The 27,509-nt window shown below is 47.5% G+C and overlaps 1 protein-coding gene across 2 annotated transcripts in view; it reads right to left on the bottom strand.

Moving 5' to 3' along the window:
• Positions 1-27,509, bottom strand: part of THOC1 (THO complex subunit 1) — a 467,835-nt gene that overhangs the window by 246,662 nt on the left and 193,664 nt on the right. For both annotated transcript variants that reach the window (XM_069219988.1, XM_069219989.1), the window contains exon 9: positions 7,737-7,813. In XM_069219988.1, the coding sequence (XP_069076089.1) occupies positions 7,737-7,813 (77 nt within the window). The remainder of the gene's footprint in view (positions 1-7,736; positions 7,814-27,509) is intronic.

The raw sequence follows: 27,509 nt of genomic DNA, 5'->3' as shown, positions 1-27,509 counted from the left end.
GGACATAGTGGACTATGTACTGGTCCTCAGATCAAGGATGGCCGAGTACATAAAGGCGGCCACTAAAAACCTTCACGCTGGCCTTGAACTGCAAAAGCAGTGGCATGACCAGAAGGCTGTTCTGACTGTTTACCAGCCAGGACAGTGTTGTGTAGCCATTTTAGTTATAGCTCCATACACGTTTATTTAGCAAACTAGGCCTGTTGCTGTGCCCTTTACCCTGGATATATTTTATTCAGCTTAGTTTATTATTTTAACAATAGCCACATCTGCGGTCTTGTTTTATTTCTCTCTATCTAGCTGTTCTTTGCCTAGGTCAGCACTGTGTTCTTAAACAACACATTTCTTTCATTCTGTGCTTTTATCAAGGATGCAGCAAGATAGGTTGCCGGTAAACGTGGTGACACTTTGTCTGTAGTGTTCATAGAAACATACACACTCTGTCCCATACACGTTAGAGGGAGATTCCAGCCAGATGATCACAACTGTATGCTGATTGCTTCGCTACAGCTGCTTATGCAGACTACAGGCCTCTTGCTCAGGTATGAGGGATGATGTCTTCCTATGGGAACCTGAAGGTCCGAACTAGAGCTTAACATGCTGTGCTCTAACATAGCCTAGGTAGGAATTATTTTAATAATTCTAGTAACAATATGGTAGCGTTATTTTTATGCTTTACTCTCCTTGTCACAATTTTAATCCTGCCATGCTTCATCGTCCTAGTTATTGCAGTACATGCTTTATTATCTAAGATGCAGTTGCTTCATTAAAACCTTATAGAAACATATACTGACTCCGATTGTCCTTGTATGTGTAAGACTAATGTAACTGAGAGAAACGGATGTGATCTGAGTGACCCTGATTTCCCTGAGGAGTCAATTGTGTCATGCGCTCGGCTGCCCAATCATCCCTTCTCTTGGGTAGAGATGAGGTACTGCTAGTTAGCCGGAGCAAAACCCGGAATAGGCCGACAGGTGTCACCTGTAGTGGGGTTCAGACTCACTCCCCCACAGCCCAAGTGATTCTGCCATCCAAATCTAGTAGTCTCATTAGAATAATGAGAGCCTACACTACAACAGAAGGTGTGGGTCCTGGAGCCAGGGAACTCCAAAACTAGTGGAGTGGTCCCCAAGCAGTAGTGGAAAAGAAGGGAAAGGTCACCTACTTGGTGGACCTAGGCATTCCCAGAAACCCCTCAGGGTGGTTCTTGTGAACCGCCTGAAGCCCTACTATGACAGGGCTGACATGGCCCTGCTTGTGGCCACTGTTGAGGGACAGGAGGAAAGGAGTGACCCTCTCTCTGACTTCTTCTCCAACACTGCAGCTGACGGCTCAGTTCATGGGGCAGTCCTTTCTGGCTGCATTTCTGAGTCTCAAAAAGAAAATGCTGGAATCTTGTAGGGCAGTTCTCAGAACTGTTCTCTCTAACACTTGGTCAGACAACATAGTGTGTACACAACACTGATACAGGGGACAGTCTGCCCATTAAAAGCAAAATCTATAGGCAACCTGACCATGTTAGAGACTGCATCAAAGCAGAAGTGCAAAAGATGCTTGACCTAGGAGTCACTGGGCACTCTGGCAATCCCTGGGTTAGCCCAGTGGTGTTGGTCACAAACCCTCACTCTCAGAATGGGAAAAGGGAAATGAGGTTCTGCGTTGACCATACAGGGTTCCCCACGGTCACAAAGACAGATGCTCATCTTATTCCTAGGGCAGATGAGCTACTAGATACACTGGCATCTCCCAAGTATCTAAGCACATTTGATTTGACTGCAGGCTATTGGCAGATCACTCGGCTTCCACGGATGGCACAATGGCATCTGGTACTTCTGTGCGCTGCAGTACGCACTTCCTCCGGCCCTCGCAGTCTCCCACCACTCTCCCGCCGCAGGGATTCCAGCGTTCCTGTCCCATCATTCTGCTCCAACCAGTCCCACACTGCTTCAGGAGACTGAAAGAAATGAGAACGGCCCGCATGAAGAGCCTTCAATTTGGCTGGATACAACAACTTATAAGTTTAACCCAGGTCTTTTAGCTTCCGTTTAACCCCAGCATATGACTGTCGTTGGAGCTGCACCGCCCTGGTGTAGTCAGGGAAAAGACGGATAGCGTGGTTCTCAAATGTGGGATCTCTGCGTTTGCGCAGCTCTTGCAAGATTGCATCGCCGTCTATGTGGTTAAGGACCATGTCTATGATCATACGCGGAGGGTGCCCCGGCGGCTGCTGTGGCGCCAAGGCCCGGTGCGCACGCTCCACCACAAACGCAGCTGACAATGGGGCAGCAGGCAATGATTTTCGGATCCAGTCCTCCAGGAAGGAATCAACATTCGCCCCCTCTACTCCTTCGGGGAAGCTCACTACACAGAGGTTACAGCACCTTGCCCTACACTCCGCATCCTCGAAACGCCCTTACAATTTGCGTGTTTGAGCTTCAAGGATGGCCACCGAAGCCTTCAGCGTGTCCACATCAGACTGCATTCAAGTCACTTTTTGCTCTGTGGCCACTGATCGTTCCACCACTACCCTCAAATCGGCTCTCAGCCGGTTGACATCTACCGCTATGGCCGCAATCTGAGTTTGCGCTGCCCGGCTAGATGACTCAATAGCAGCCAGGATTTGCGCCCCAGTGGGCTGCACTCCCTTCTCAGAGGGGCCAGGAGGGTCTTTTTGCAGACTCGCTCCTGCATTCTGCGCTGCGTATTGATCCCTCCTGCGTTCCCTTGTTCGCTCTGTCCTTGCCCATAGTGCGCTCCTGATGAGGCGGCTGCTACAAGCGAATACTCCTAATGCCCTGCACCACACTATCAGGCGCAGCACAGTGGTTGAATCTCGTGCCCTTGCCACGCACCACTGCCTGGTTCCCAACTGTCTAACCCACACCAGATCACTACGGGGTGAACACTGGCAAAGGTAGGAGCAGCGCAGGTGTCGTCCTCCACTCAACGAGTCAGTCTCACTACCAGCCAGTCCAGGAGCCAGCCGATATAGGGCTGCCCAATCAGAACTCCGCCACAGAAGGGGGGTACCAGCCCGGGGGGAAGCCCAACAAAAGTCCCCCAGCACCTTTGAATGTTCAGCGCAGCTCTGTCCACCAGCCCAAGCGCCCTCCTCAGCTGCTCAAGGAACGACACCCTGCAAAATTCATGTCATTATGATAGGCCTCTAGGCCTACAGGGAGGGCACCTCCAGCTTCATGCAAGGGCGAAGGGGAGGGGTGCCAGGAGGGGCACAGCGCCTGAACACCACTGAGTCCAAATCTTGAAGGCCCTCCCCGACTCGATCACTCCCCTTAAACTGCGCCTCACTTGCTTTGCAAGCAGCCAATTTTGACTGCTTCTCAAAACGTCAAACCCCACCCCCCCCCGCCACCCCCCCACCCAGGACCCCACTGCCAGCCTTGCAATCAGTCGACTGGACGGACTGCTCGAGCATCGGCCACGATCTCGGCCACTATCCTGGGGTCAGGCGCTCACCTCGTGAGCTCCCCTCGCGATGCTCTACTCCGGTCACCTCTGCTACAGGGGGCTCCAGGACCTGTATGCCAGGTTTGCGGGGGCTCAGGGCGGCAGGATTGCAGAGGATTCCGAGTCCTGGGGCCAGGAGCACTCCTCTAGTGCTGCCGGTCGGCCATCTTCCCGGGCACACCCCCGCTCTGCACCTATTTTAAGAAGCCCCGACTGCTCCAAGCAGTTCACAGTCCAGACAGATGCTTTTGAGGATGGGGTTGGGACAGGGTTATCTCAACTTACCACAGAGGGCCAGGACCAACCTGTAGCTTTATTAAGCAGAAGGTTGACCCCCAGGGAAAAGCATTGGTCAGCTACAGAAAGGGAGGGATTTGCTGTGGTCTGGGCCTTGAAGCTGAGGCCATACTTGTTTGGCACTCTCTAAGGAAATGGCTCCCTGTTGCAGTTACCCCCCACTTTTTGCCTGATACTGATGCTGACTTGACTGAGAAGTGTGCTGGGACCCTGCTAACCAGGCCCCAGCACCAGTGTTCCTTCACCTAAAATGTACCATTGTTTCCACAATTGGCACAACACTGGCACACAGATAAGTCCCTTGTAAAAGGTACCAGTGGTACCAAGGGCCCTGTGACCAGGGAAGGTCCCTAAGGGCTGCAGCATATGTTGTGCCACCCTAAGGGACCCCTCACCTAACACATACACACTGCCATTGTAGATTGTGTGTGTTGGTGGGGAGAAAAAGGCAAAGTTGACATGGCATCCCCCTCAGGATGCCATGCACACAAAATACTGCCTGTGGCATAGGTAAGTCACCCCTCTAGCAGGCCTTACAGCCCTAAGGCAGGGTGCACTATACCACAGGTGAGGGCATAGCTGCATCAGCAATATGTCCCTACAGTGTCTAAGTCTATTCTTAGACATTGTAAGTACAGTGTGGCCATATTAAGTATATGGTCTGGGAGTTTGTCAAAAACAAACCCCACAGCTCTATAATGGCTACACTGAATACTGGGAAGTTTGGTATCAAACTTCTCAGAATAATAAACCCACACTTATGCCAGTGTTGGATTTATGAAAAAATGCACACAGAGGGCATCTTAGAGATGCCCCCTGTATTTTACCCAATTGTTCAGTGCAGGACTGACTGGTCTGTGCCTGCCTACTGCTGAGAGACGAGTTTCTGACCCCATGTGGTGAGGGCCTTTGTGCTCTCTGAGGACAGAAACAAAAGCCTGCTCTGGGTGGAGGTGCTTCACACCTCCCCCCTGCAGGAGTTGTAACACCTAGCAGTGAGCCTCAAAGGCTCAGGCTTTGTGTTACAATGCCCCAGGGCACTCCAGCTAGTGGAGATGCCTGCCCACTGGACACAGCCCCCACTTTTGGCGACAAGTCCAGGGGAGATAATGAGAAAAACAAGGAGGAGTCACCCACCAGTCAGGACAGCCCCTAAGGTGTCCTGAGCTGAGGTGACCCCTGCATTTAGAAATCCTCCATCTTGATTTTGGAGGATTCCCCCAATAGGAATAGGGATGTGCCCCCCTCCCCTCAGGGAGGAGGCACAAAGAGGGTGTAGCCACCCTCAAGGACAGTAGCCATTGGCTACTGCCCTCCCAGACCTAAACACACCCCTAAATTCAGTATTTAGGGGCACCCCAGAACATAGGAAACTAGATTCCTGCAACCTAAGACGAAGAAGGACTGCTGACCTGAAAGCCCTGCAGAGAAGACAGAGACACCAACTGCACTGCCCCCAGCCCTAACGGCCTGTCTCCCCACTTCAAGAAAAACTGCAACAGCGACGCGTTCCACAGGGTCCAGCAACCTCTGAAGCCTCAGAGGACTACCCTGCATCTAAAAGGACCAAGAACTCCCAAGGACAGCGGCTCTGCTCCAAAGAAGAAACATCTTTGCAACAAAGAAGCAATTTTGAAAGAACACAGGTTTCCCGCCGGAAGCATGAGACTTTGCACTCTGCACCGACGCCCCCTGCTCCCCCGGCTCGACTTGTGGAGAACCAACACTACAGGGAGGACTCCCCGGCGACTGCGAGCCCGTGAGTAGCCAGAGTTGACCCCCCCTGAACCCTCACAGCGACGCCTGCAGAGGGAATCCAGAGGCCCCCCCTGACCGCGACTGACTGCTTCTAAGAACCAGACACCTGGTAAGGACACTGCACCCGCAGCCCCCAGGACCTGCAGGATCCGACCCCCAGTGCAGGAGCTACCCCCAGCTGGCCCTCTCCCTTGCCCTGGTGGTGGCGGCTTCCCCGAGGAGCCCCCCCCTTGCCTGCCTGCTTCGCTGAAGAGACCCCTGGGTCTCCCATTGAAACCTATTGCAAACCTGACGCCTGTTTGCACTCTGCACCCGGCCGCCCCCGGTGCCCTACAAAACCCCCCTGGTGTGCTCTCTGAAGACGCGGGTACTTACCTGCTGGCAGACTGGAACCGGGGCACCCCCTTCTCCATTGAAGCCTATGTGTTTTGGGCACCACTTTGACCTCTGCACCTGACCGGACCTGAGCTGCTGGTGTGGTAACTTTGGGGTTGCCCTGAACCCCCAACGGTGGGCTACCTTGGACCCGACTATGAACCCTGTAGGTGGTTTACTTACCTGCAAAACTAACAAACACTTACCTCCCCTAGGAACTGTTGAAAATTGCACAGTACCCAGTTTTAAAATAGCTTATTGCCATTTGTGTGAAAACTGTATATGCTATTTTGCTAATTCAAAGTTCCTAAAGTTCCTAAGTGAAATACCTTTCATTTAAAGTATTGTTTGTAAATCTTGAACCTGTGGTTCTTAAAATAAACTAAGAAAATATATTTTTCTATATAAAAAACCATTGGCCTGGAATTGTCTTTGAGTGTGTGTTCCCCATTTATTGCCTGTGTGTGTACAACAAATGCTTAACACTACCCTCTGATAAGCCTACTGCTCGACCACACTACCACAAAATAGAGCATTAGAATTATCTCTTTTTGCCACTATCTTACCTCTAAGGGGAACCCTTGGACTCTGTGCATGCTATTTCTTACTTTGAAATAGTACATACAGAGTCAACTTCCTACACACTCATTTCCTAGTTCAAACAGACCACAAGCACCTTCTTTGGCTCAAACAGATGAAAATTGAAATTCCCAAACTGTAAAGGTGGCCCACATCCCTACAGGGAATAGACTATACAGTGGAACATAGACCTTTGAGTAACCACTCCAATGCAGATGGCCTCTTCATATATTTCCACTTAGGCAACGCTCTCTCCTTTCTAACTTGGTTACTTACACCCCACATTTGGCATACTGGTGCCCCCATGTAAGTCCCTAGTATATGGTATCAAGGTACCCAGGGCATTGGGGATAGCAGGGGATCACCCATGGGCTGCTGCATGTATTATACCACCCATGGGGAGCCCAACGCGAAGTGTATCTGCAGGCCTGCCATGGCAGTATGCGTAAAAGTGTGCATGCTCCGTTTCCACTACAGGTCACTGTAAGTCAGCCCTATTGCAGGCCCTCCTAGCCCAGAGGGCAGGGTGGAAGTACCTGGGTGTGAGGGCACACCTGCACTAGCAGAGGTGCCCCCACTAACTCCAGTTCCATCTTCCTGGATGATGTTTAAATGTTTATGATGTCTACCTCACATGGCAGTTTTGTTTGGGCTCTAGCTTGCTTGATGTCCGTAATGTCAAATAAGGTAAAAATGATGGTGTGAAATGAAGCACTGATAAATAATCAGTGGCTAAGATTAATTTAAACATTCCATGAATCAACCTTTATGCAGCAAAATTCCTTTAACATCACAATTTTAATTCAGATGTAATACAGAGCTCAAACAATTCAGACGTCTACAAGGCACAATATAAAATGAAAGCTCACTGGATATGGATGACAGACCAGGAGATCCTGGATGGTTACATTGACGAAATGTGATACAGTCCATTACAGAAACATGAATGTAGGTATCCTAAAGAATTGTGCTGTTCAGGACACAACCCTCTTTTGGATAGGAACCCCTTGCAGTACATGTCTTATACCAATTTTCCGTCCTGCAATTGAGGAAATAGCTGTTATGTCCCTAAAAGGCAAAACTAACTTTACTTAGGCGCTGGCTCAGCCCACTTATTCCAAATTCTGAGGATTCTTTGGGAATGGAAGCCCTAGTTCTACTATCCAAATGGCTGGTTTAACATAATAAACATAGGTTATAAGATACCATTTAAAAATTGCTCAAACTAAATAAAGGTGTGCAATTTACGTTCAACTCACCTACTCGTAGGAGGGGCATCGTCATCTCCCATTTCACCTTCCTCTATTTCCAGTCCATCCTCCTTATTCTCTTGATGCTAGAAAGACATTAATTTTTCAATTAATATACAATACCACATTTACAAAAAATTTGTGAAGATCTGCAGTGAATTGGACAATCATGTTTTTCACCAGAGTGCTAAAACTTGGGATGTGGGTAGCAGTTCATAGAAGTGGATGATCCAAAAGAGAAATGTTTTCTTACCAGTAGCAGTAGTTTTGCAGCTTGAAGAATTTTCTGGATTCATTTGTTGTGCATTATTCCACCAGTTGGGTCGGGAATTTTTCCCTGTAGTATTGGTCAGTCTTATTCCCCCCCCCCCCTCCCCAAACCCCCCAGTTGTCGACGGTACCACCATTTGGTGTCCTATCCCCCAGAAGCTCCCAGTTGTGGTTCCCATCTGCAGATTCTTTTTATTTTATTTTTTGCTCCCATCCCTTCTTCAAGGAGAGGCAGGAGGGTCACTTGTGAATCCAGAACATTTTTCAATCTGCACAACTATTCCTACAGTAAGAAACCATTTCAGTTTGCAGCATGACTTTTCTCGATTCACATGCTGTGCATTGATTTTGTAGTGTTGTTTTTTTTTATCTTGTGGAGCTTAGGATGAAGATTAATTTAAATTAGTAAATAGATATCTTAGCACTTTCTGCCCCACCTGAGCTTTGTTCATTTGAATGTCTACGCAATAATGTTTAGTAAACGTGTGGACTGATCACCAAGGTGCCGCCATGCAAATGTCCTGTAAGGGTATATTTGCTAGAAAGGCAATGGTTGCCCCTTTTTTTCCCTTGTATAGTATGCTTTTAGTTTACAATTTAACTGTAATCCTGCACTTGTGTGACATACTTCAATGGTTTGTGAAATCCATTTAGCAATCATACCCTTTGTTACTGGTTTATCCGGACTGTTGTCAGCAAAAGAGAAGAAAATAAATTATATACCTGTAACTGCAGTTCTCCACTATTGGCATCTTTCATAGAGGTCGATGCACCTCTTGAGGCAGGGGGATTTACCTCTGGATCTTAAAGTGTGTCCCCTATAACAGCCCCTCAAAGATTACCTGGGATAATATTGTTGTCCCTGTTTTTGTTGGGATGTAGAAGCTTCTGAAATGTGTGGCTTAAACCCTCCTCTAAATTGAGGTTTACGAAATGAGCCCCGAAAAGGTGTTGTATAAAGGGCTCCTATGGCATTTGCTGTCTCAGTATCATTTTTTAATTTGTCAAGGGTTGTATCCACCTCCGGTCCAAAGAGTTGCTGCTTATTAAAAGGTATTTTAAGGACCGCTTGTTGTATTTCAGGCTTAAAGCCTGAGGACCTCAACCAAGCATGGCTTCTAATTGTGACGCTAGTGTTTATTCCTCTAGCTGCTGTATCACCCACCTCTAGCACTGATCGGATCTGATTATTAGCAATGGCTTGTCCTTCCACCACTTGTGTTCTTTTCAGATGTTCCTTTGGAGGTATTGCAGGAACGTTTGTGTCTCGTCCCAATGTACCCCGTCATACCTGGCTAAAAAGAGCTTAGGAGTTAGCAATTCGCCCCTGATTTGCAGCCTGTGTTGCTCCGCTTTTGCCTGCTGCATTGAATTTGCAGCTTTCTTTATCAGGGGGAGGAGCTTCCCTTGTGAATTGGCTATTTGCCCGTTTTATGGCTGCACTGACTACGACATAATTGGGCGGTAACTGCTGTGAACTAAAAACTGGATCAGTTGGTGCTGCGTTGTACTTTTTTTTATCTACTCTAGGTGTTAACACCCTGGCCTTTACTGGTTCTTTGAAAATGTCATCGGCATATTTTAGCATACCCGGTAACATTGGAAAACATTGATATTGTTTGTGAGTTGAGGAAAAAGTGTTAAATAGAAAATCCTCTTCTATTGGCTCAGAGTGCATCTGTACACTGTGATAGGCAGCTGCTCTGGTAATTACCTGATTATAGGCTGTGTTATCCTCAGGTGGAGATTGTCTTGTGGGATACAAATCAGGATCACTGGGCGGAATTGAGTCAGGGTCATACATTTCCCATGGATCCATGTTGTAAATACTATAACCCATATAGTCCCCATGTGAAGAAGTGTGAGATTATGTGGGTGAAGTTGGTGGTGGTGGAGAAGAGGAAAGATAAGGCGAATGGGGTGGAGAAAGCTGTACAGTCTTTGTCTTCTCTTTATGTTTAATGATTTTCTCCGGTAAAGGGCCAGTATCCAAACTCTTGGAATGCTAGTTTCCTCTTTGTAAGTGGAGGAGGAGAGGCAATAATCTTTTCAGTCTCTTTCTGGATTTTAATCCTCCTTTGTTTTTGGTCCATGACCTCAAAATAGGTTTAATGTCTGTTTTATATGCCTCCTGTTCTGAAGCTGAAACCTGTTTTCTGCCCCGTATTGAATACTCTAAAAGCTTGGTGGCAGCATGCTTAACACTGGCCGAACAATTATCCTTATTGGTAGGTGTAAAGAAATGGCTCCCTGTTGCAGTTACCCCCCACTTTTTGCCCGATACTGACTTGACTGAGAAGTGTGCTGGGACCTTGCTAACCAGGCCCCAGCACCAGTGTTCTTTCACCTAAAATGTACCATTGTTTCCACAATTGGCACAACCCTGGCACCTAGGTAAGTCCCTTGTAACTGGTACCCCTGGTACCAAGGGCCCTGATGCCAGGGAAGGTCTCTAAGGGCTGCAGCATGTCTTATGCCACCCTAGAGACCCCTCACTCAGCACAGACACACTGCTTGCCAGCTTGTGTGTGCTGGTGGGGAGAAAATGACTAAGTCGACATGGCACTCCCCTCAGGGTGCCATGCCAACCTCCCACTGCCTGTGGCATAGGTAAGTCACCCCTCTAGTAGGCCTTACAGCCCTAAGGCAGGGTGCACTATACCACAGGTGAGGGCATATGTGCATGAGCACTATGCCCCTACAGTGTCTAAGCAAAACCTTAGACATTGTAAGTGCAGGGTAGCCATAAGAGTATATGGGCTGGGAGTCTGTCAAAAACAAACCCCACAGCTCCATAATGGCTACACTGAATACTGGGAAGTTTAGTATCAAACTTCTCAGAATAATAAACCCACACTGATGCCAGTGTTGGATTTATTACAAAATGCACACAGAGGGCATCTTAGAGATACCCCCTGTATTTTACCCAATTGTTCAGTGCAGGACTGACTGGTCTGTGCCAGCCTGCTGCAGAAAGACGAGTTTCTGACCTCATGCGGTGAGAGCCTTTGTGCTCTCGGAGGACAGAAACAAAGCCTGCTCTGGGTGGAGGTGCTTCACACCTCCCCCCTGCAGGAACTGTAACACCTAGCAGTGAGCTTCAAAGGCTCAAGCTTCGTGTTACAATGCACCAGGGCACTCCAGCTAGTGGAGATGCCCGCCCCCTGGACACAGCCCCCACTTTTGGCGGCAAGTCCAGGAGAGATAATGAGAAAAACAAGGAGGAGTCACTGGCCAGTCAGGACAGCCCCTAAGGTGCCCTGAGCTGAGGTGACACTGACTTTTAGAAATCCTCCATCTTGTAGAAGGAGGATTCCCCCAATAGGGATAGAAATGTGACCCCCTCCCCTTGGGAGGAGGCACAAAGAGGGTGTACTCACCCTCAGGGCTAGTAGCCATTGGCTACTAACCCCCCAGACCTAAACACGCCCTTAAATTTAGTATTTAAGGGCTCCCCTGAACCTAAGAATTTAGATTCCTGAAACTACAAGAAGAAGAGGACTGCTGAGCTGAAAAACCCCTGCAGAGGAAGAACAGAAGACACCAACTGCTTTGGCCCCAGACTTACCGGCCTGTCTCCTGCCTTCCAAAGAAACCTGCTCCAGCGACGCTTTCCAAGGGACCAGCGACCTCTGAATCCTCTGAGGACTGCCCTGCTTCAAGAAAGACAAGAAACTCCTGAGGACAGCGGCACTGCTCCAAAAGAACTGCAACTTTGTTTCAAAGGAGCAGATTTAAAGACCCCTGCAACTCCCCGCAAGAAGCGTGAGACTTGCAACACTGCACCCGGCGACCCCGACTCGACTGGTGGGGAACCAACACCTCAGGGAGGACCCTCCGGCGACTCCGAGACCGTGAGTAACCAAAGTTGTCCCCCCTGAGCCCCCACAGCGACGCCTGCAGAGGGAATCCCGAGGCTCCCCCTGACCGCGACTGCCTGAACCTAAAGTCCCGACGGCTGGAAAAGACCCTGCACCCGCAGCCCCCAGCACCTGAAGGAACGGAACTTCTGTGCAGGAGTGACCCCCAGGAGGCCCTCTCCCTTGCCCAGGTGGTGGCTACCCCGAGGAGCCCCCCCCTTGCCTGCCTGCACCGCTGAAGAGACCCCTTGGTCTCCCATTGAAATCAACAGAGAACCCGACGCTTGTTTGCACACTGCACCCGGCCGCCCCCGAGCTGCTGAGGGTGTACTTTCTGTGTGGACTTGTGTCCCCCCCGGTGCCCTACAACACCCCCCTGGTATGCCCTCCGAAGACGCAGGTACTTACCTGCTGGCAGACTGGAACCGGGGCACCCCCTTCTCTCCATTGAAGCCTATGTGTTTTGGGCACCTCTTTGACCTCTGCACCTGACCGGCCCTGAGCTGCTGGTGTGGTGACTTTGGGGTTGCTCTGAACCCCCAACGCTGGGCTACCTTGGACCAAGAACTGAAACCTGTAAGTGACTTACTTACCTGTGAAACCTAACAAAACTTTACCTCCCCCAGGAACTGTGAAAATTGCACTAAGTGTCCACTTTTAAAACAGCTTATTGTGTTTTATGTAAAAAGTATACATGCTAATGTAATGATTTAAAGTTCCTAAAGTACTTACCTGCAATACCTTTCAAATGAGATATTACATGTAGAATTTGAACCTGTGGTTCTTAAAATAAACTAAGAAAAGATATTTTTCTAGAACAAAACCTATTGGCTGGATTTGTCTCTGAGTGTGTGTTCCTCATTTATTGCCTGTGTGTATGTACAACAAATGCTTAACACTACTCCTTTGATAAGCCTACTGCTCGACCACACTACCACAAAATAGAGCATTAGTATTATCTCTTTTGCCACTATCTTACCTCTAAGGGGAACCCTTGGACTCTGTGCATGCTATTCCTTACTTTGAAATAGCACATACAGAGCCAACTTCCTACAGTAGGGGAAAAGTGTTTTCGGCTCCAAAGAGGGGCTTTGATGTTTCAACTCCGAAGAGGAGCATGGATGTTTCGGCTCCGATGTGGTATGAAGCCGTCTCGGTTCCGAAGTGGAAGCCTCCATCTTTCAACTCGATGCTGAAACAGGCATGACAGCCTGTTCGTGGGAGTTAGTCTTGGCCTTTTTCAGCACCGAAACCGAGGGTCGGTTGACGATCTGTTGTTTTCAGGTCGAACTATGGCCAGCAAGCAGTGGTAGACCCAAGGCCTTCTGTGATATTGGTTTGTTTTTGATAGGAAGGAGCTGGTGTACTCACGTTCTGCGCCACAGGAAATACCTGGCTGTCCTCATCTGAATCTCGGTCGGAGTTAGAGTCTTAAATGGAGACTGCAGTCTGTGCCGGTTCCTCTCCAAAGATGTTGGGCGTTTGTTCGGTGGACTTAGATACCATTTCTAACCGCCTTGCTCTTCAATCTCGTATGGTCTTCTTTGATCAAAAGGACCGACACGCCTTGCAAGTCCCTTCTTTGTGGTCGGGAGAAAGGCAAAGATTGCACAACGAATTCTGGTCGGTTTAGGGGAACGTGGCGTGGCACGAGGACAGAATTGAAATGGAGTCCAATACATGAGCCTATGGCACAGTATGCCCAAAAAGGCACGAGAAGGGCGCGGTCGCCTGAAATGGCATTTAATCGATCCCGACGGTACAATCAGATCAAGTATAGTCAGAAACACGTTCGAAAATGATACCCACATAAAAGAAAAAGAAAGAAGTTCAGACAGTACCGAACTGAAAGTACCGGAGCGAGAGGGAACACGTCCGAACCCGGCGGCAGAAAAAAAACAATCTAACAAAGGACTCGATGCCCATGCGCACTATCACCGAGAGCAGGAGTCACTCAATCCAGTGACTCGAAAAAAGCTTCTTTTAAGAAAAACAACTTGTAACACTCCGAGCCCAACAGTAGATGGTAATATCTTCATTGCATGTGCATCTGTACCTACACATGCCAACGAACACACACATATATATATACACATATATCATACATTAAAATTTGCATAAATACATGAACACATGGAACCAAAAGAGGCTTCCGTTATCGAAGTAAGTGGTGTAGTAAAACCAGTCCAACCACTGCACTGTGCCAATTCCAGGTAATAATGCTGCATTAATTATATGCACACTTTTCCAAGTAGAGCACATCTTCTCCAGAGGCACTTCCACAAACAAAGTATTTAAGGTGGAAACTGCACTAGATGAGTGCACCCTGGTTTTCTCTTTGAGGGGCTTGCTAGTCTGATTGGGAGTACTGGACTGCAGCTGAAATTCATTGAGTGATGGTTTCCATTGCGACTGGGGCACCCTTATGAGTGTGTCCATCTGAGTGCAACAGTTGGTCAGTTCTCATGAGTTTAGTGTGATAGAAGTAGAATTTTAGATATCAATTGTTATCTGGCATATGAATAGAACTCTCAGCTGGTGAAGCTGGATTCAGGAAGAAAGTCCAAAATAATATAGGATCATTGAGGCAAAATCTGAAGGTACCTTGGAATAAATCTTTCGATTACAGGGAGTGCAGAATTATTAGGCAAATGAGTATTTTGACCACATCATCCTCTTTATGCATGTTGTCTTACTCCAAGCTGTATAGGCTCGAAAGCCTACTACCAATTAAGCATATTAGGTGATGTGCATCTCTGTAATGAGAAGGGGTGTGGTCTAATGACATCAACACCCTATATCAGGTGTGCATAATTATTAGGCAACTTCCTTTCCTTTGGCAAAATGGGTCAAAAGAAGGACTTGACAGGCTCAGAAAAGTCAAAAATAGTGAGATATCTTGCAGAGGGATGCAGCACTCTTAAAATTGCAAAGCTTCTGAAGTGTGATCATCGAACAATCAAGCGTTTCATTCAAAATAGTCAACAGGGTCGCAAGAAGCGTGTGGAAAAACCAAGGCGCAAAATAACTGCCCATGAACTGAGAAAAGTCAAGCGTGCAGCTGCCACGATGCCACTTGCCACCAGTTTGGCCATATTTCAGAGCTGCAACATCACTGGAGTGCCCAAAAGCACAAGGTGTGCAATACTCAGAGACATGGCCAAGGTAAGAAAGGCTGAAAGACGACCACCACTGAACAAGACACACAAGCTGAAACGTCAAGACTGGGCCAAGAAATATCTCAAGACTGATTTTTCTAAGGTTTTATGGACTGATGAAATGAGAGTGAGTCTTGATGGGCCAGATGGATGGGCCCGTGGCTGGATTGGTAAAGGGCAGAGAGCTCCAGTCCCACTCAGACGCCAGCAAGGTGGAGGTGGAGTACTGGTTTGGGCTGGTATCATCAAAGATGAGCTTGTGGGGCCTTTTCGGGTTGAGGATGGAGTCAAGCTCAACTCCCAGTCCTACTGCCAGTTCCTGGAAGACACCTTCTTCAAGCAGTGGTACAGGAAGAAGTCTGCATCCTTCAAGAAAAACATGATTTTCATGCAGGACAATGCTCCATCACACGCGTCCAAGTACTCCACAGCGTGGCTGGCAAGAAAGGGTATAAAAGAAGGAAATCTAATGACATGGCCTCCTTGTTCACCTGATCTGAACCCCATTGAGAACCTGTGGTCCATCATCAAATGTGAGATTTACAAGGAGGGACAACAGTACACCTCTCTGAACAGTGTCTGGGAGGCTGTGGTTGCTGCTGCACGCAATGTTGATGGTGAACAGATCAAAACACTGACAGAATCCATGGATGGCAGGCTTTTGAGTGTCCTTGCAAAGAAAGGTGGCTATATTGGTCACTGATTTGTTTTTGTTTTGTTTTTGAATGTCAGAAATGTATATTTGTGAATGTTGAGATGTTATATTGGTTTCACTGGTAATGATAAATAATTGAAATGGGTATATATTTTTTTTTGTTAAGTTGCCTAATAATTATGCACAGTGATAGTCACCTGCACACACAGATATCCCCCTAACATAGCTAAAACTAAAAACAAACTAAAAACTACTTCCAAAAATATTCAGTTTTGATATTAATGAGTTTTTTGGGTTCATTGAGAACATGGTTGTTGTTCAATAATAAAATTAATCCTCAAAAATACAACTTGCCTAATAATTCTGCACTCCCTGTAGTTGTGATAAGCACTAAATTGCCTGTGAGGTGCAATAAGGTTCTCGAGTTGAGAAAGCAAATATCTCCTCTACCCTCCTGGTCCAAGTAAACGCTAGTAACAAGGCAACCTTCCATGTAGGAAATATGAGTTGTGCTTGTGAATGGGTTTGAATGAACTCTTCATGGCTTCAAATACAAGTATGTTAAGATGCTAGTCCGGGGAAGGAGTCCTTACTGGAGGAAAATTGTGAATAATTCCTTTATTAACTGTTCGATGATTCTGCTAGAGCAGAAAGACAGAAAATGTGATGAGCATCTATATCTTGTCATTGCTGCAAGCCGTACCTTAACAGATGCGTGTACCGACCGCGACTGAGCTAGCAAGAGGCGATGGGTAGTTATTTGCCAGATTATGCTAGCAGAGGATGCAGGTTTGATTTCTGGCATCATAGGCAGAAATGATTCCATTACCGTTTTCATATCTTTATCATGGCTTCAGCCTTGACTTGGAAAAAATACACCTGCAGTCCTGAGGAATATTGAGATCTTGGAATTCATGAAATTTAGGAGTCTTGCACATAGGAGGAGAGAGGTCGGGTCAGAATGAAGAACCTGGCCTTAGTTCACCGTCAAAAGTTTATAGGATGTTGGTAGGTGAATGTGGTAGTATTCCGATAGCAGGGGAAGCTCCGTGAACCAATGATGTGTAGGCTACCTGAAAGCTAACAGGATGAGACGAAAACGATTCGCTTTCCTCATGCTAAGAACCTTTGGTATTAAAAGGTATTGGGAAAAAAGGTAAGTATAGACCCCGGACTATCTGTCAAAAGGCAATCCTCCATGATCCTGGATGTAGATGCCAACGTGCATATCACTGGCATTTGCGGTTTTTGTTTGTTGCAAAGAGATCTAGAGCTGTTTCACATAGAACGAGAAGATCATACTTCGCTCCAAATGATCAAACTCCCAGTCGTAGGGGTGGTTTCCAGGTCTGCTTAGTATGTCTCCTAAGAGATTTGTACTGTTGGGCACATGTTCGGCCCGAAGAGTTGTTCTGTATGTTAGTTGACTCCAGATTTCCTAATCTTCCTTGTACAACACCAGTAATCTTGTGCCACTTTCTTAATTCACGTATTGCATGCTGGTGGTATTGTCAATGCAAACTGACACTGAAGAGACTTCTATCGTTGGCAGGAAAGCTTGGAGACAGAGTAGATGACTGAGCTCCAGGGGACTGATACGTAATGCTCATCTGGAGTGGAGACCAGTTTCTTTGAATTTGCAGGTTCTGTAGATGACCGCTCCGGCTCTCTAAGGAGCATCCGTAGTCATTACGAAGTGAGGTGTTTGAGGTAAGAACATGAGGTCCTCTGACAGGTGGGAGTTCTGGGACCACCAAGCTAGAGCTTTCATCATACCCGTGTGAAATACACCAGGTCCTTGAATGATTTTTTGTTTGTATCTATTGCTTTTATATTTGTTCCTGTAAGGCTCTCATTTCCAGGCGTGCAGGAGGATTCATATTGATCACTGAGGACATGATGCAGACAGCTAGTTAAAGAGATGTATAGGAAAGTACTGTCTTTTTGTCATGGTTAGCCCCACTTTTTGCCTGCTATCAGTACGCTTAGACTGTTTTCACTAGGATTCTGCTAACCAGGACCCGAGTGATTGTGCTCTCTCCCTCTAAATGTGGTTGCCTAGGACTTTGCACACCCCACAATTGGCATACTGGTGCCCCCTAATAAGTTCCTAGCATATGGTACTGAAGTACCAAGGGCATTGGGGCATTAGGTGTTCCCCATGGGCTGAAGCATGTAATGTGTCACCCAAGGGAGCCCATGCAAGTTGTGTCTGCAGGCCACCCATTGCAGCCTGCGTGAAAAGGTGCCTGGACCCTGTCACCAGTGGTCACTGCACCAGGTCACTGTAACTCACCCCTATGGTAGGCCCTCCTAGCCCAGAGGGCAGAGTGCAGGTCCTTGTGTGTGAGGGCACCCCTGCATGAGCAGAGGTGCATCTGCAAAATCCAGTTCCACTGCACTGGACTTCATAAGTGCGGGAAAGCCATTTAACCTGTGTACTGGACAGTGTCCAGCTACATAATGGCAACTCTGAACCTGGGCATGTTTGGCATCAAACATGTCAGAATCATACCCAAATACGGTTGGTAGTATTGATTGTATGAACCCATGCAGTCTTGGGGCTCATTAGAGGACCGCCAGTATTGCTCCTACCAGTCTTCTGCGTTTGTCCAGGTAGCCCGCACAGCCGCCACCACCCCTCAGACAGGTTTCTGCCCTCCTGCTGCTTGGCCAGCTCAGGCAGGGGAAGGCAGAACAAAGGATTTCTTGTGGGAGAGGGAAGAAACACCCTCTCCATTGAAAATAGGCGTTCCAAGGCTTGGGAGGGGTAGTCTCAACTAGCCACTGGTTTGCTTTGAAGGGCACATTTGGTGCCATTCGTGCATAAACCGGGTTGTACCAGTCCAGGGATCCCCGATCCTTGCTCTGGTGCGAAACTGGGCAAAGGAAAGAGGAGTGACCACTGCCCTGTCCATCACCAACCCAGCGGTGGTGCCCAGCACTCCTCCAGGTGGCCACTTAATTCTGCCATCTTGCAACCAAGATGTGCAGAGGCCCCTGGGAGAATCTGAGTGGCCAGGTCAGGCAGGTGATCTCACAGACCCCCTCCTGATAGGTGGTCACCTTAGTAGGTGACCAGAACGCCTTTTAGGGCTATTTAGGGACTCCCTTGAGGGTGGGTCCCCAGATTCGGTGTGCAAGACTCCAACAGGAGTCCTCTGCATTGTTTGCTTCATTATCTGGCCACTACAACCACAACTGGACTCTTGAGGAACCGACAAGCTGCAACTCCGGCGACGACTTTGCTTAGCAACATTGTTTCTCTTGCTTCTTCTAGCAACTGTAACATTTCCCTGGCTGTGCGTCCTCGGAGGTCGGTGAGACTTAAGTCTGCACCAAGAAGCAAGAAGGAATCTCCCTTGGAGTGAACAAGTCACTCTCCTGCATCTGCAGGCACCAATTGCAACGATTACCGGCTGCGTTGATCTGCTCTTCTCTGGAACCAAATAGATCCTGCTTCACAGGTGGTGGCCTGGAGAGGTCCCCTTGGTCCACTCTTCCAGCTGACCAGCTTGGGAGACTGTAAGCCCTTGCTTCTCCTTGCAGGACAGTCCCCCCTGTGCACTGCAATTCTTGCAGATACTAAGTCTATTGGCACCTGCTCCAAGGGATGTTCAGGCTCTATGTAGCCAAGTCCCCACCACTCCATCCTGCCAAGCACAGTCTCCTCTCTGCTGCTCCAGCAACGTGGGACTCTTCAGGTGTGCTGACTGGGCCTTCATGCGACTTACTGTGCCTGCGACAGATTCTGTGGCTTTTTAGACTATTGGGGGGCACCTTGGACTCCCCCCACCACAAATGGCCCTCCACGTCAAGTCTCCAGGGCCTTGCTGGTCCTCTTCAGCCTTGCAACCCTTCTTTTGCTCCTCTTTGGTTAGCGTAGCTAGCACTCCCTTCTGAAGCAAATGGAGATGAGGTGGGTACCATCGTTTTGGTGGAGTAGTTGGCAGAATCTGGGTGAATTCTATCATCTGACTATATGTGATGAGATCTAGGACTTACTAGTCCGATGCTATTTTCTGCCATAGATTACAACATTTTGGAATTATTTCTTCCACAGGATGGCGTAAACAGCACCAGAAAGTTGTCACTGTAGGTAAACCAGACTAAAAGCTATTGAGAGGGTTGATAAGACTGATATTTCTGGTATCCTCCCAGATACAGATTGTTTCTTTCGCAGGTCCCTCTAAAGGGTGTTTCTTTCTAAACTGTAATGCGTCTTGCGGTGTCAGAGTCAACCTTGACTGATTGCAAGGCGTCGTTGACGTGCTTGTAAAACAGAGAGCCAGCTTGGTAAGGTAAAAATATCACATACATTTGCACCTCAGATTCTAAATGTTCGGGCCTTGAACCAACCTTGGCGTCTAAGGACCACTGACCCTGCCAGTTGTGAGAATCCTATTGAAGCTATATCTATAGCACAATCTATGCCGTTTGATGAGGATGTTTCGCCCCCCTGCAGAATCTTTTTTTTTTTACGTCTTTTCTTTCAGCAGACATTTTATGTATGTGGCAATTTCTGACCACATCTGGAGGTTATACCTACACCGGAATGCCACTGAATTGGCAGCCCGTACAGTAGCCTTAGACATAGTTGACAACATTTGCTAGTTAGTTAGGTGGAGTTATGAGTGACAGGGTTTTCCATGATTGTAAAACCTCCTGGATATATCAACAATTGAAATAGGTTTTACAGCTTTTCTATTTAAAATTATAAAGAAAGGACAAACTGATTGCTTGTTTGCTAGTGGAAGTTGGAAGCATTTATCCGCTTTGTTCCCAAACAGTATGGAAACAACCAAAAATAATCTGGTGGGGGGTACACGAGTTGTGGGTGTAACATGCCCTGTAGGTCTGGTCCTAGAGCTACAAGAACCTGACCCGTGCATTGGAGTCAGAGGGAAGTGGTGAAATTGCTCCACATATTGCATCTCCATAGATTGCTGACTGTTGTAGACATGCTCATATTAGTCCCTTTAATTCTTGACATTATGTTTTGCTGGACTACGTGTGTTTTGTAGTTGACGATTATGTGCTTTCGTAGTCATTTGTATTGTTATTGAGATAGTCGTCAACGAGGCGGACGTAGATGACTAGGCTGATTTTGACAATGTTTGCCATCAACAAAGCCTTTGTTGTAGACGAGGCCGCAGTACAGGATGTAGTTGTAGGAAGCTGACCTGGTGTGTGGTGAGCACCTATGGTGTTATCACCTAATACCAGGTCCAGGTATCCCCTATTAGTAAGGTGTAGACAGTGTCTATGAAGCCAGGGCTCTCTAGCGTTAGCTATGGATGAACATCCAAGACTTATACAGGAGACATGTAAAGCTTATGCAATACCACTACAGCCACACAATACTTACACTCATGAAAGAACCACACAGTGTTACAAAATTAAGGGTACTCTTTTATAGTAACACAAATACTAAAACTGTATAGGCAATACTCCACTTGGAGGTGAGTAAACACTATTATATACACACACATTAGAAGTCAGTGACTAGCATAGAAAGCAATAGCAAATAGCAAAATAGAAAATAGTGAAAGCCCTAGGGGGAGACCAAACCATATACTAAGTAAGTGGAATGTGAAAGGCAGTTCGCCACCCAAGGAAGTGGAATCTGTAGAGGGGAGCTGGAGGAACTAGGAACCCCAAAAGGTAAGTACTAAGGTGCCCCCCAGCAACCAGGAGAAGAGGCAAGTACCTGTTTTTTCACCAACCCCACAGGTAAACTTTGGAAAAGGACTGTGCAAGACCCAAGCAAGACTGGAAGAAACCAAAAGGTGGATCCTGACAGAAGAGACCCTGCAAAAGAAGGGGACCAAGTCCAGGTCAAGTTGCAGTGCCCGGTTGGGCAGGAGCCACTACCCACCCTTCTGGAGATGCAGGACCAGGTTGACGCTTAAGACAAGGAGTCAGCTGTGCAGCACTGGAACAGGAGAAGAGTTCCAGAAGTGATGCAGGCGATGTCCCACAGCAGAAGAAGAGTTGCAGTCAGTCAGTGGTGTTGGAAAACCACCAACAAGCCTTGGCAAAGGCAAAAGTCGTAGATGAAGAGTTGCAGAGCTTCCAGTGTTGTAGCCCCCACACACAACTCCCAGGCAGCAGGCACAGAAGTTGCAGTGAAGCCCACTCAGCACACCAGGAGAGGAGTCGAACGTCGCTTGAGCACCAGGCACAGGACTGTGGAATGCAAGGAAGAGTGCTGGAGGCCGGAGCTACACAGAGCCTAAACATCCCTTGGAGGATGAACAAACAAGCTTTGATCGCTCCAAGAGTCACAGTGCACAGGGGTACCGTGCTGCAAAAAGAGGCAAGGGCTCACCGTCTCCAAAGTTGGACAGCTGGTAGAGAGGACCACTCCAGACCACAACCTGTGTTGCAGGATCCCCACAGTTCGAGGAGAGGGGGCCCACGCAGCCAGTTGTTGCAATTGGTGCCTGCGGATGCAGGAAAGTGACTCCTTCAATCTAACTGAGATTCCTACTTGCTTCTTGAGCAGACTGAAGACTTATCGCCCGCAGAGGATGCACAGCTAGAGAAATGTTGCAGTTGCTGGAAGGAGCTGGAGAAACAATGTTGCAGAGCAGAGTTGTTGCTGGAGTTGCAGATTGTTGGTTCCTTGAGGGGCCAGTTGCAGTCCCGGTGGCCAGAAGATGAAGTAAACGATGTAGAGGAGTCCTGCTGGAATCTTGCATGTCGAATCTGAAGACCCACCCTGGAGGGAGACCCTAAATAGCCCAGGAAGGAGGATTGGTCACCTAGCATGGTGACCACCTATCAGTATGGGGCTGTGACGTTACCTGCCTGACTTGGCCACTCAGATGCTCCCAGGGGCCTCTACCCGCCTTGGGTTCAAGATGGCAGAATCAAGTGAGTGGCCACCTGAAGGAGCTCTGGGCACCATCCTTGGGATGGTGATGGACAGGGGAGTGGTCACTCCCCCTTTCCTTTGTTCAGTTTCACGCCAGAGCAGGGACTGAGGGTTCCTGGACTGCTGCAAACCGGTTTATGCAAGGAAGGCACCCCATGTGCCCGTCAAAGCATACCGGTGGCTTGGGGAGGCTAAGTCTCCCATCTCTCAAGCCATGTAATGAAAATGTCACTTACCCAGTGTACATCTGTTCGTGGCATCAGTCGCAGTAGATTCGCATGTTCTGCAATAGCTCGCCATCTGGTGTTGGGCCGGAGTGTTACAAGTTGTTTTTCTTCGAAGAAGTCTTTCGAGTCACGGGACCGAGTGACTCCTCCTTTTGTCTCCATTGCGCATGGGCGTCGACTCCATCTTCGATTGTTTTTCCCCGCAGAGGGTGAGGTAGGAGTTGAATTGTAGTAATAGTGCCCATGCAATGGAGTGACGAAGTATGCACCTATTTAAGGTTGAGATGATACATATATAAATAATTGAAGGTAACTTCCAAACTGCTACAGGCTCCCGGGGAGGCGGGTGGGCACATGCGAATCTACTGCGACTGATGCCACGAACAGATGTACACTGGGTAAGTGACATTTTCAGTTCGATGGCATCTGTCGCTGTAGATACGCATGTTCTGCATAGACTAGTAAGCAGTTATTTCCCCAAAAGCGGTGGATCAGCCTGTAGGAGTGGAAGTAGTCTGAAATAATGTTCTTAATACGGCTTGACCTACTGTGGCTTGTTGTGCGGATAACACGTCTACACAGTAGTGCTTGGTGAATGTGTGAGGCGTAGACCATGTGGCTGCCTTACATATTTCTTGCATTGGGATGTTTCCTAGAAAGGCCATGGTAGCACCTTTCTTTCTGGTTGAGTGTGCCCTTGGTGTAATGGGCAGCTGTCGTGTAGCTGTAAGGTAGCAGATTTGGATGCATTTAACTATCCATCTGGCTATACCTTGTTTTGAAATTGGGTTTCCTGCATGAGGTTTTTGAAATGCAATAAAGAGTTGTTTAGTCTTTCTGATGTTTTTTGTTCTGTCAATGTAATACATCAATGCTCTTTTGACATCTAATGTATGTAGTGCCCTTTCAGCTACGGTATCTGGCTGTGGAAAGAACACTGGAAGTTCCACTGTTTGATTTAGATGGAACGGTGAAATAACCTTTGGCAAAAATTTAGGATTGGTCCTTAGGACGACTTTATTTTTGTGTAGTTGTATAAAAGGTTCCTGTATTGTAAACGCCTGAATCTCGCTTACTCTTCTTAGGGAAGTAATGGCGATGAGAAATGCCACCTTCCAGGTTAGGAACTGTATGTCGCAGGAGTGCATGGGTTCAAAAGGTGGACCCATAAGTCTAGTTAGGACAACATTTAGGTTCCATGAAGGAACAGGTAGTGTTCTTGGTGGTATAATTCTCCTAAGGCCCTCCATGAATGCTTTAATGACTGGTATCTTATATAGGGAAGTTGAATAGGTAGTCTGCAGGTATGCAGATATTGCTGCAAGGTGTATTTTAATGGAAGAGAAAGCTAGGTTAGATTTTTGTAAGTGAAGCAAGTAACCCACTACATGTTCTGGAGTTGTGTGTAATGGTTGTATTTGATTAATATGGCAGTAGCAAACAAACCTCTTCCATTTACTTGCATAGCAGTGCCTGGTGGATGGCCTTCTGGCTTGTTTTATGACTTCCATACATTCTTGGGTAAGTTGTAAGTGCCCGAATTCTAGGATTTCAGGAGCCAGATTGCTAGATTCAGCGATGCTGGATCTGGGTGTCTGATCTTTTGGTTGTGCTGTGTCAACAGATCTGGCCTGTTGGGCAATTTGATGCAGGGTACCACTGATAGGTCTAGCAGCGTTGTGTACCAGGGTTGCCTTGCCCAAGTTGGTGCTATTAATATGAGTTTGAGTTTGCTGTGACTGAGTTTGTTTACCAGGTAAGGAAGGAGAGGGAGAGGAGGAAAAGCGTAAGCAAATATCCCTGACCAGTTCATCCATAGGGCATTGCCTTGGGATTGTTTGTGTGGGTATCTGGATGCGAAGTTTTGGCATTTTGCGTTCTCCCTTGTCGCAAACAAGTCTATCTGAGGTGTTCCCCAGAGTTTGAAATAAGTGTTCAGAATTTGGGGGTGAATTTCCCATTCGTGGACCTGTTGGTGATCTCGAGAGAGATTGTCTGCGAGTTGATTTTGGATCCCTGGTATAAACTGTGCTATTAGGCGAATTTGGTTGTGAATTGCCCAATGCCAAATCTTTTGTGCTAGCAGGCTTAACTGCGTGGAGTGCGTCCCCCCCTGCTTGTTTAGATAATACATTGTTGTCATGTTGTCTGTTTTGACGAGAATGTATTTGTGAACTATTATTGGTTGGAAAGCTTTTAGTGCTTGAGAAACTGCTAGAAGTTCTAGGTGATTGATATGCAGTCTTGTTTGATGTACGTTCCATTGTCCTTGTATGCTGTGTTCATCGAGGTGTGCTCCCCACCCTGTCATGGAAGCATCTGTTGTTATTACGTATTGTGGCACTGGGTCTTGGAAAGGCCGCCCCTTGTTTAAATTTATGTTGTTCCACCACAGAAGCGAGAGGTAAGTTTGGCGGTCTATTAACACCAGATCTAGAAGGTGACCCTGTGCTTGAGACCACTGTGATGCTAGGCATTGTTGTAAGGGCCTCATGTGCAGTCTTGCGTTTGGGACAATGGCTATGCATGAAGACATCATGCCTAGGAGTTGTAATACCATCTTTGCTTGTATCTTTTGTGTTGGATACATGCGTTGTATGATGGTGTTGAAATTTAGAATTCTTTGTGGACTTGGAGTGGCCACTCCTTTTGATGTGTCTATTATGGCTCCTAGGTATTGTTGTACCTTGCGCGGCAGAATGTTGGATTTTGTAAAGTTGACGGTGAACCCGAGTTTGAAGAGGGTTTGTATGATCTGATTTGTGTGATTTGAGCACTGTATGAACGAATGGGCCTTGATTAGCCAGTCGTCCAAATATGGGAACACATGTATTTGCTGCCTTCTTATGTGTGCAGCGACTACCGCTAGACATTTGGTAAAGACTCTTGGTGCGGTTGTTAATCCGAAAGGCAGTACCTTGAATTGGTAATGTATTCCTTTGAATACAAACCTTAGGTATTTCCTGTGCGATGGGTGTATTGGTATATGGAAATAAGCATCCTTGAGGTCTAAAGTTGCCATGTAGTCGTGTAGTTTTAGCAATGGCAATACTTCTTGTAGTGTGACCATGTGGAAGTGGTCTGATTTGATGAAAGTGTTCACTACTCTGAGGTCTAGGATTGGTCTCAGTGTTTTGTCCTTCTTTGGTATCAGAAAGTACAGTGAGTAAACTCCTGTGTTTATTTGTGTGTTTGGCACTAATTCGATTGCATTCTTTTGCAATAGTGCCTGCACTTCTATCTCCAGGAGATTGGAATGGTGTGTTGTTAAATTTTGTGCTCTTGGTGGTATGTTTGGAGGGAATTGTTGAAATTCTATGCAATAACCATGTTGGATAATTGCTAGAACCCAAGTGTCTGTAGTGATTTCCTCCCATGCTTTGTAATAATGACCTATTCTTCCCCCCACTGGTGTTGTGTGGAGGGGGTGAGTGACATGTGAGTCACTGTTTAGTAGTAGTGGTTTTGGGGCTTTGAAATCTTCCTCTATTTCTAGGGAATTGCCCTCCTCTATATTGTCCCCGAAAACCTCCTCTATACTGTCCCTGGTAACTGGACGGTGTGGCTTGTGAGGTGCTGGCTTGTGTGCTTTGACCCCGAAACCCCCCTCGAAAGGGCGTTTTACGGAATGTGCTGTAATTCCCTCTGCTCTGCGGGGAGTAGAGTGCGCCCATGGCTTTGGCAGTGTCCGTATCTTTTTTGAGTTTCTCAATCGCTGTGTCCACTTCTGGACCGAACAGTTCTTTTTCATTAAAAGGCATATTGAGAACTGCTTGTTGAATCTCTGGTTTAAATCCAGACGTTCGGAGCCATGCATGCCTTCTGATAGTTACAGATGTATTAATTGTCCGTGCAGCTGTATCTGCAGCGTCCATGGAGGAGCGTATCTGGTTGTTGGAGATGGTCTGTCCCTCCTCAACCACTTGTTTTGCCCTATTTTGTAAGTCCTTGGGCAGATGTTCAATGAGATGTTGCATCTCGTCCCAGTGGGCTCTGTCATAGCGCGCAAGTAGTGCCTGGGAGTTCGCGATGCGCCACTGGTTTGCAGCTTGTGCTGCGACTCTTTTACCAGCTGCATCGAACTTGCGGCTTTCTTTATCTGGGGGTGGTGCATCTCCAGATGTGTGAGAGTTGGCCCTTTTCCTAGCTGCTCCTACAACGACAGAGTCTGGTGGCAGCTGTGTAGTGATGAAAGCCGGGTCTGTAGGAGGCGCCTTATACTTTTTTTCCACCCTTGGTGTGATTGCCCTACTTTTGACCGGCTCCTTAAAGATGTCTTTTGCGTGCCGGAGCATACCAGGGAGCATAGGCAGGCTTTGGTATGAGCTGTGGGTGGAGGAGAGTGTGTTGAATAAGAAATCATCCTCGACCTGTTCTGAGTGGAGGCTTACGTTGTGAAATTGTGCTGCTCTAGCCACCACTTGAGAATACGCGGTGCTGTCTTCTGGTGGAGATGGCTTTGTAGGGTATGCCTCCGGACTGTTATCTGACACTGGGGCGTCGTATAGGTCCCATGCGTCCTGATCTTGGTCACCCTGGCTCATGGTGGTGTGAGCTGGGGAGTGTGATGGAGTTTGTGCTGGTGAGACGTTAATCACGGGCGGAGGAGAGGGTGGTGGGGTAACTCTTTTCACCACTTTTGGTTGTGGTGTCTGTTCCGTCTGGAACTCCAACCTTCTCTTTCTCCTAATGGGGGGAAGGGTGCTTATTTTTCCTGTCCCCTGCTGTATGA

Source organism: Pleurodeles waltl, chromosome 2_2 (assembly GCF_031143425.1).
Source record: "Pleurodeles waltl isolate 20211129_DDA chromosome 2_2, aPleWal1.hap1.20221129, whole genome shotgun sequence".
NCBI lineage: Eukaryota > Metazoa > Chordata > Amphibia > Caudata > Salamandridae > Pleurodeles > Pleurodeles waltl.
The sequence above is the reverse complement of the archived record's forward strand: the minus strand, read 5'-3'. Positions and strand labels throughout refer to the sequence as shown.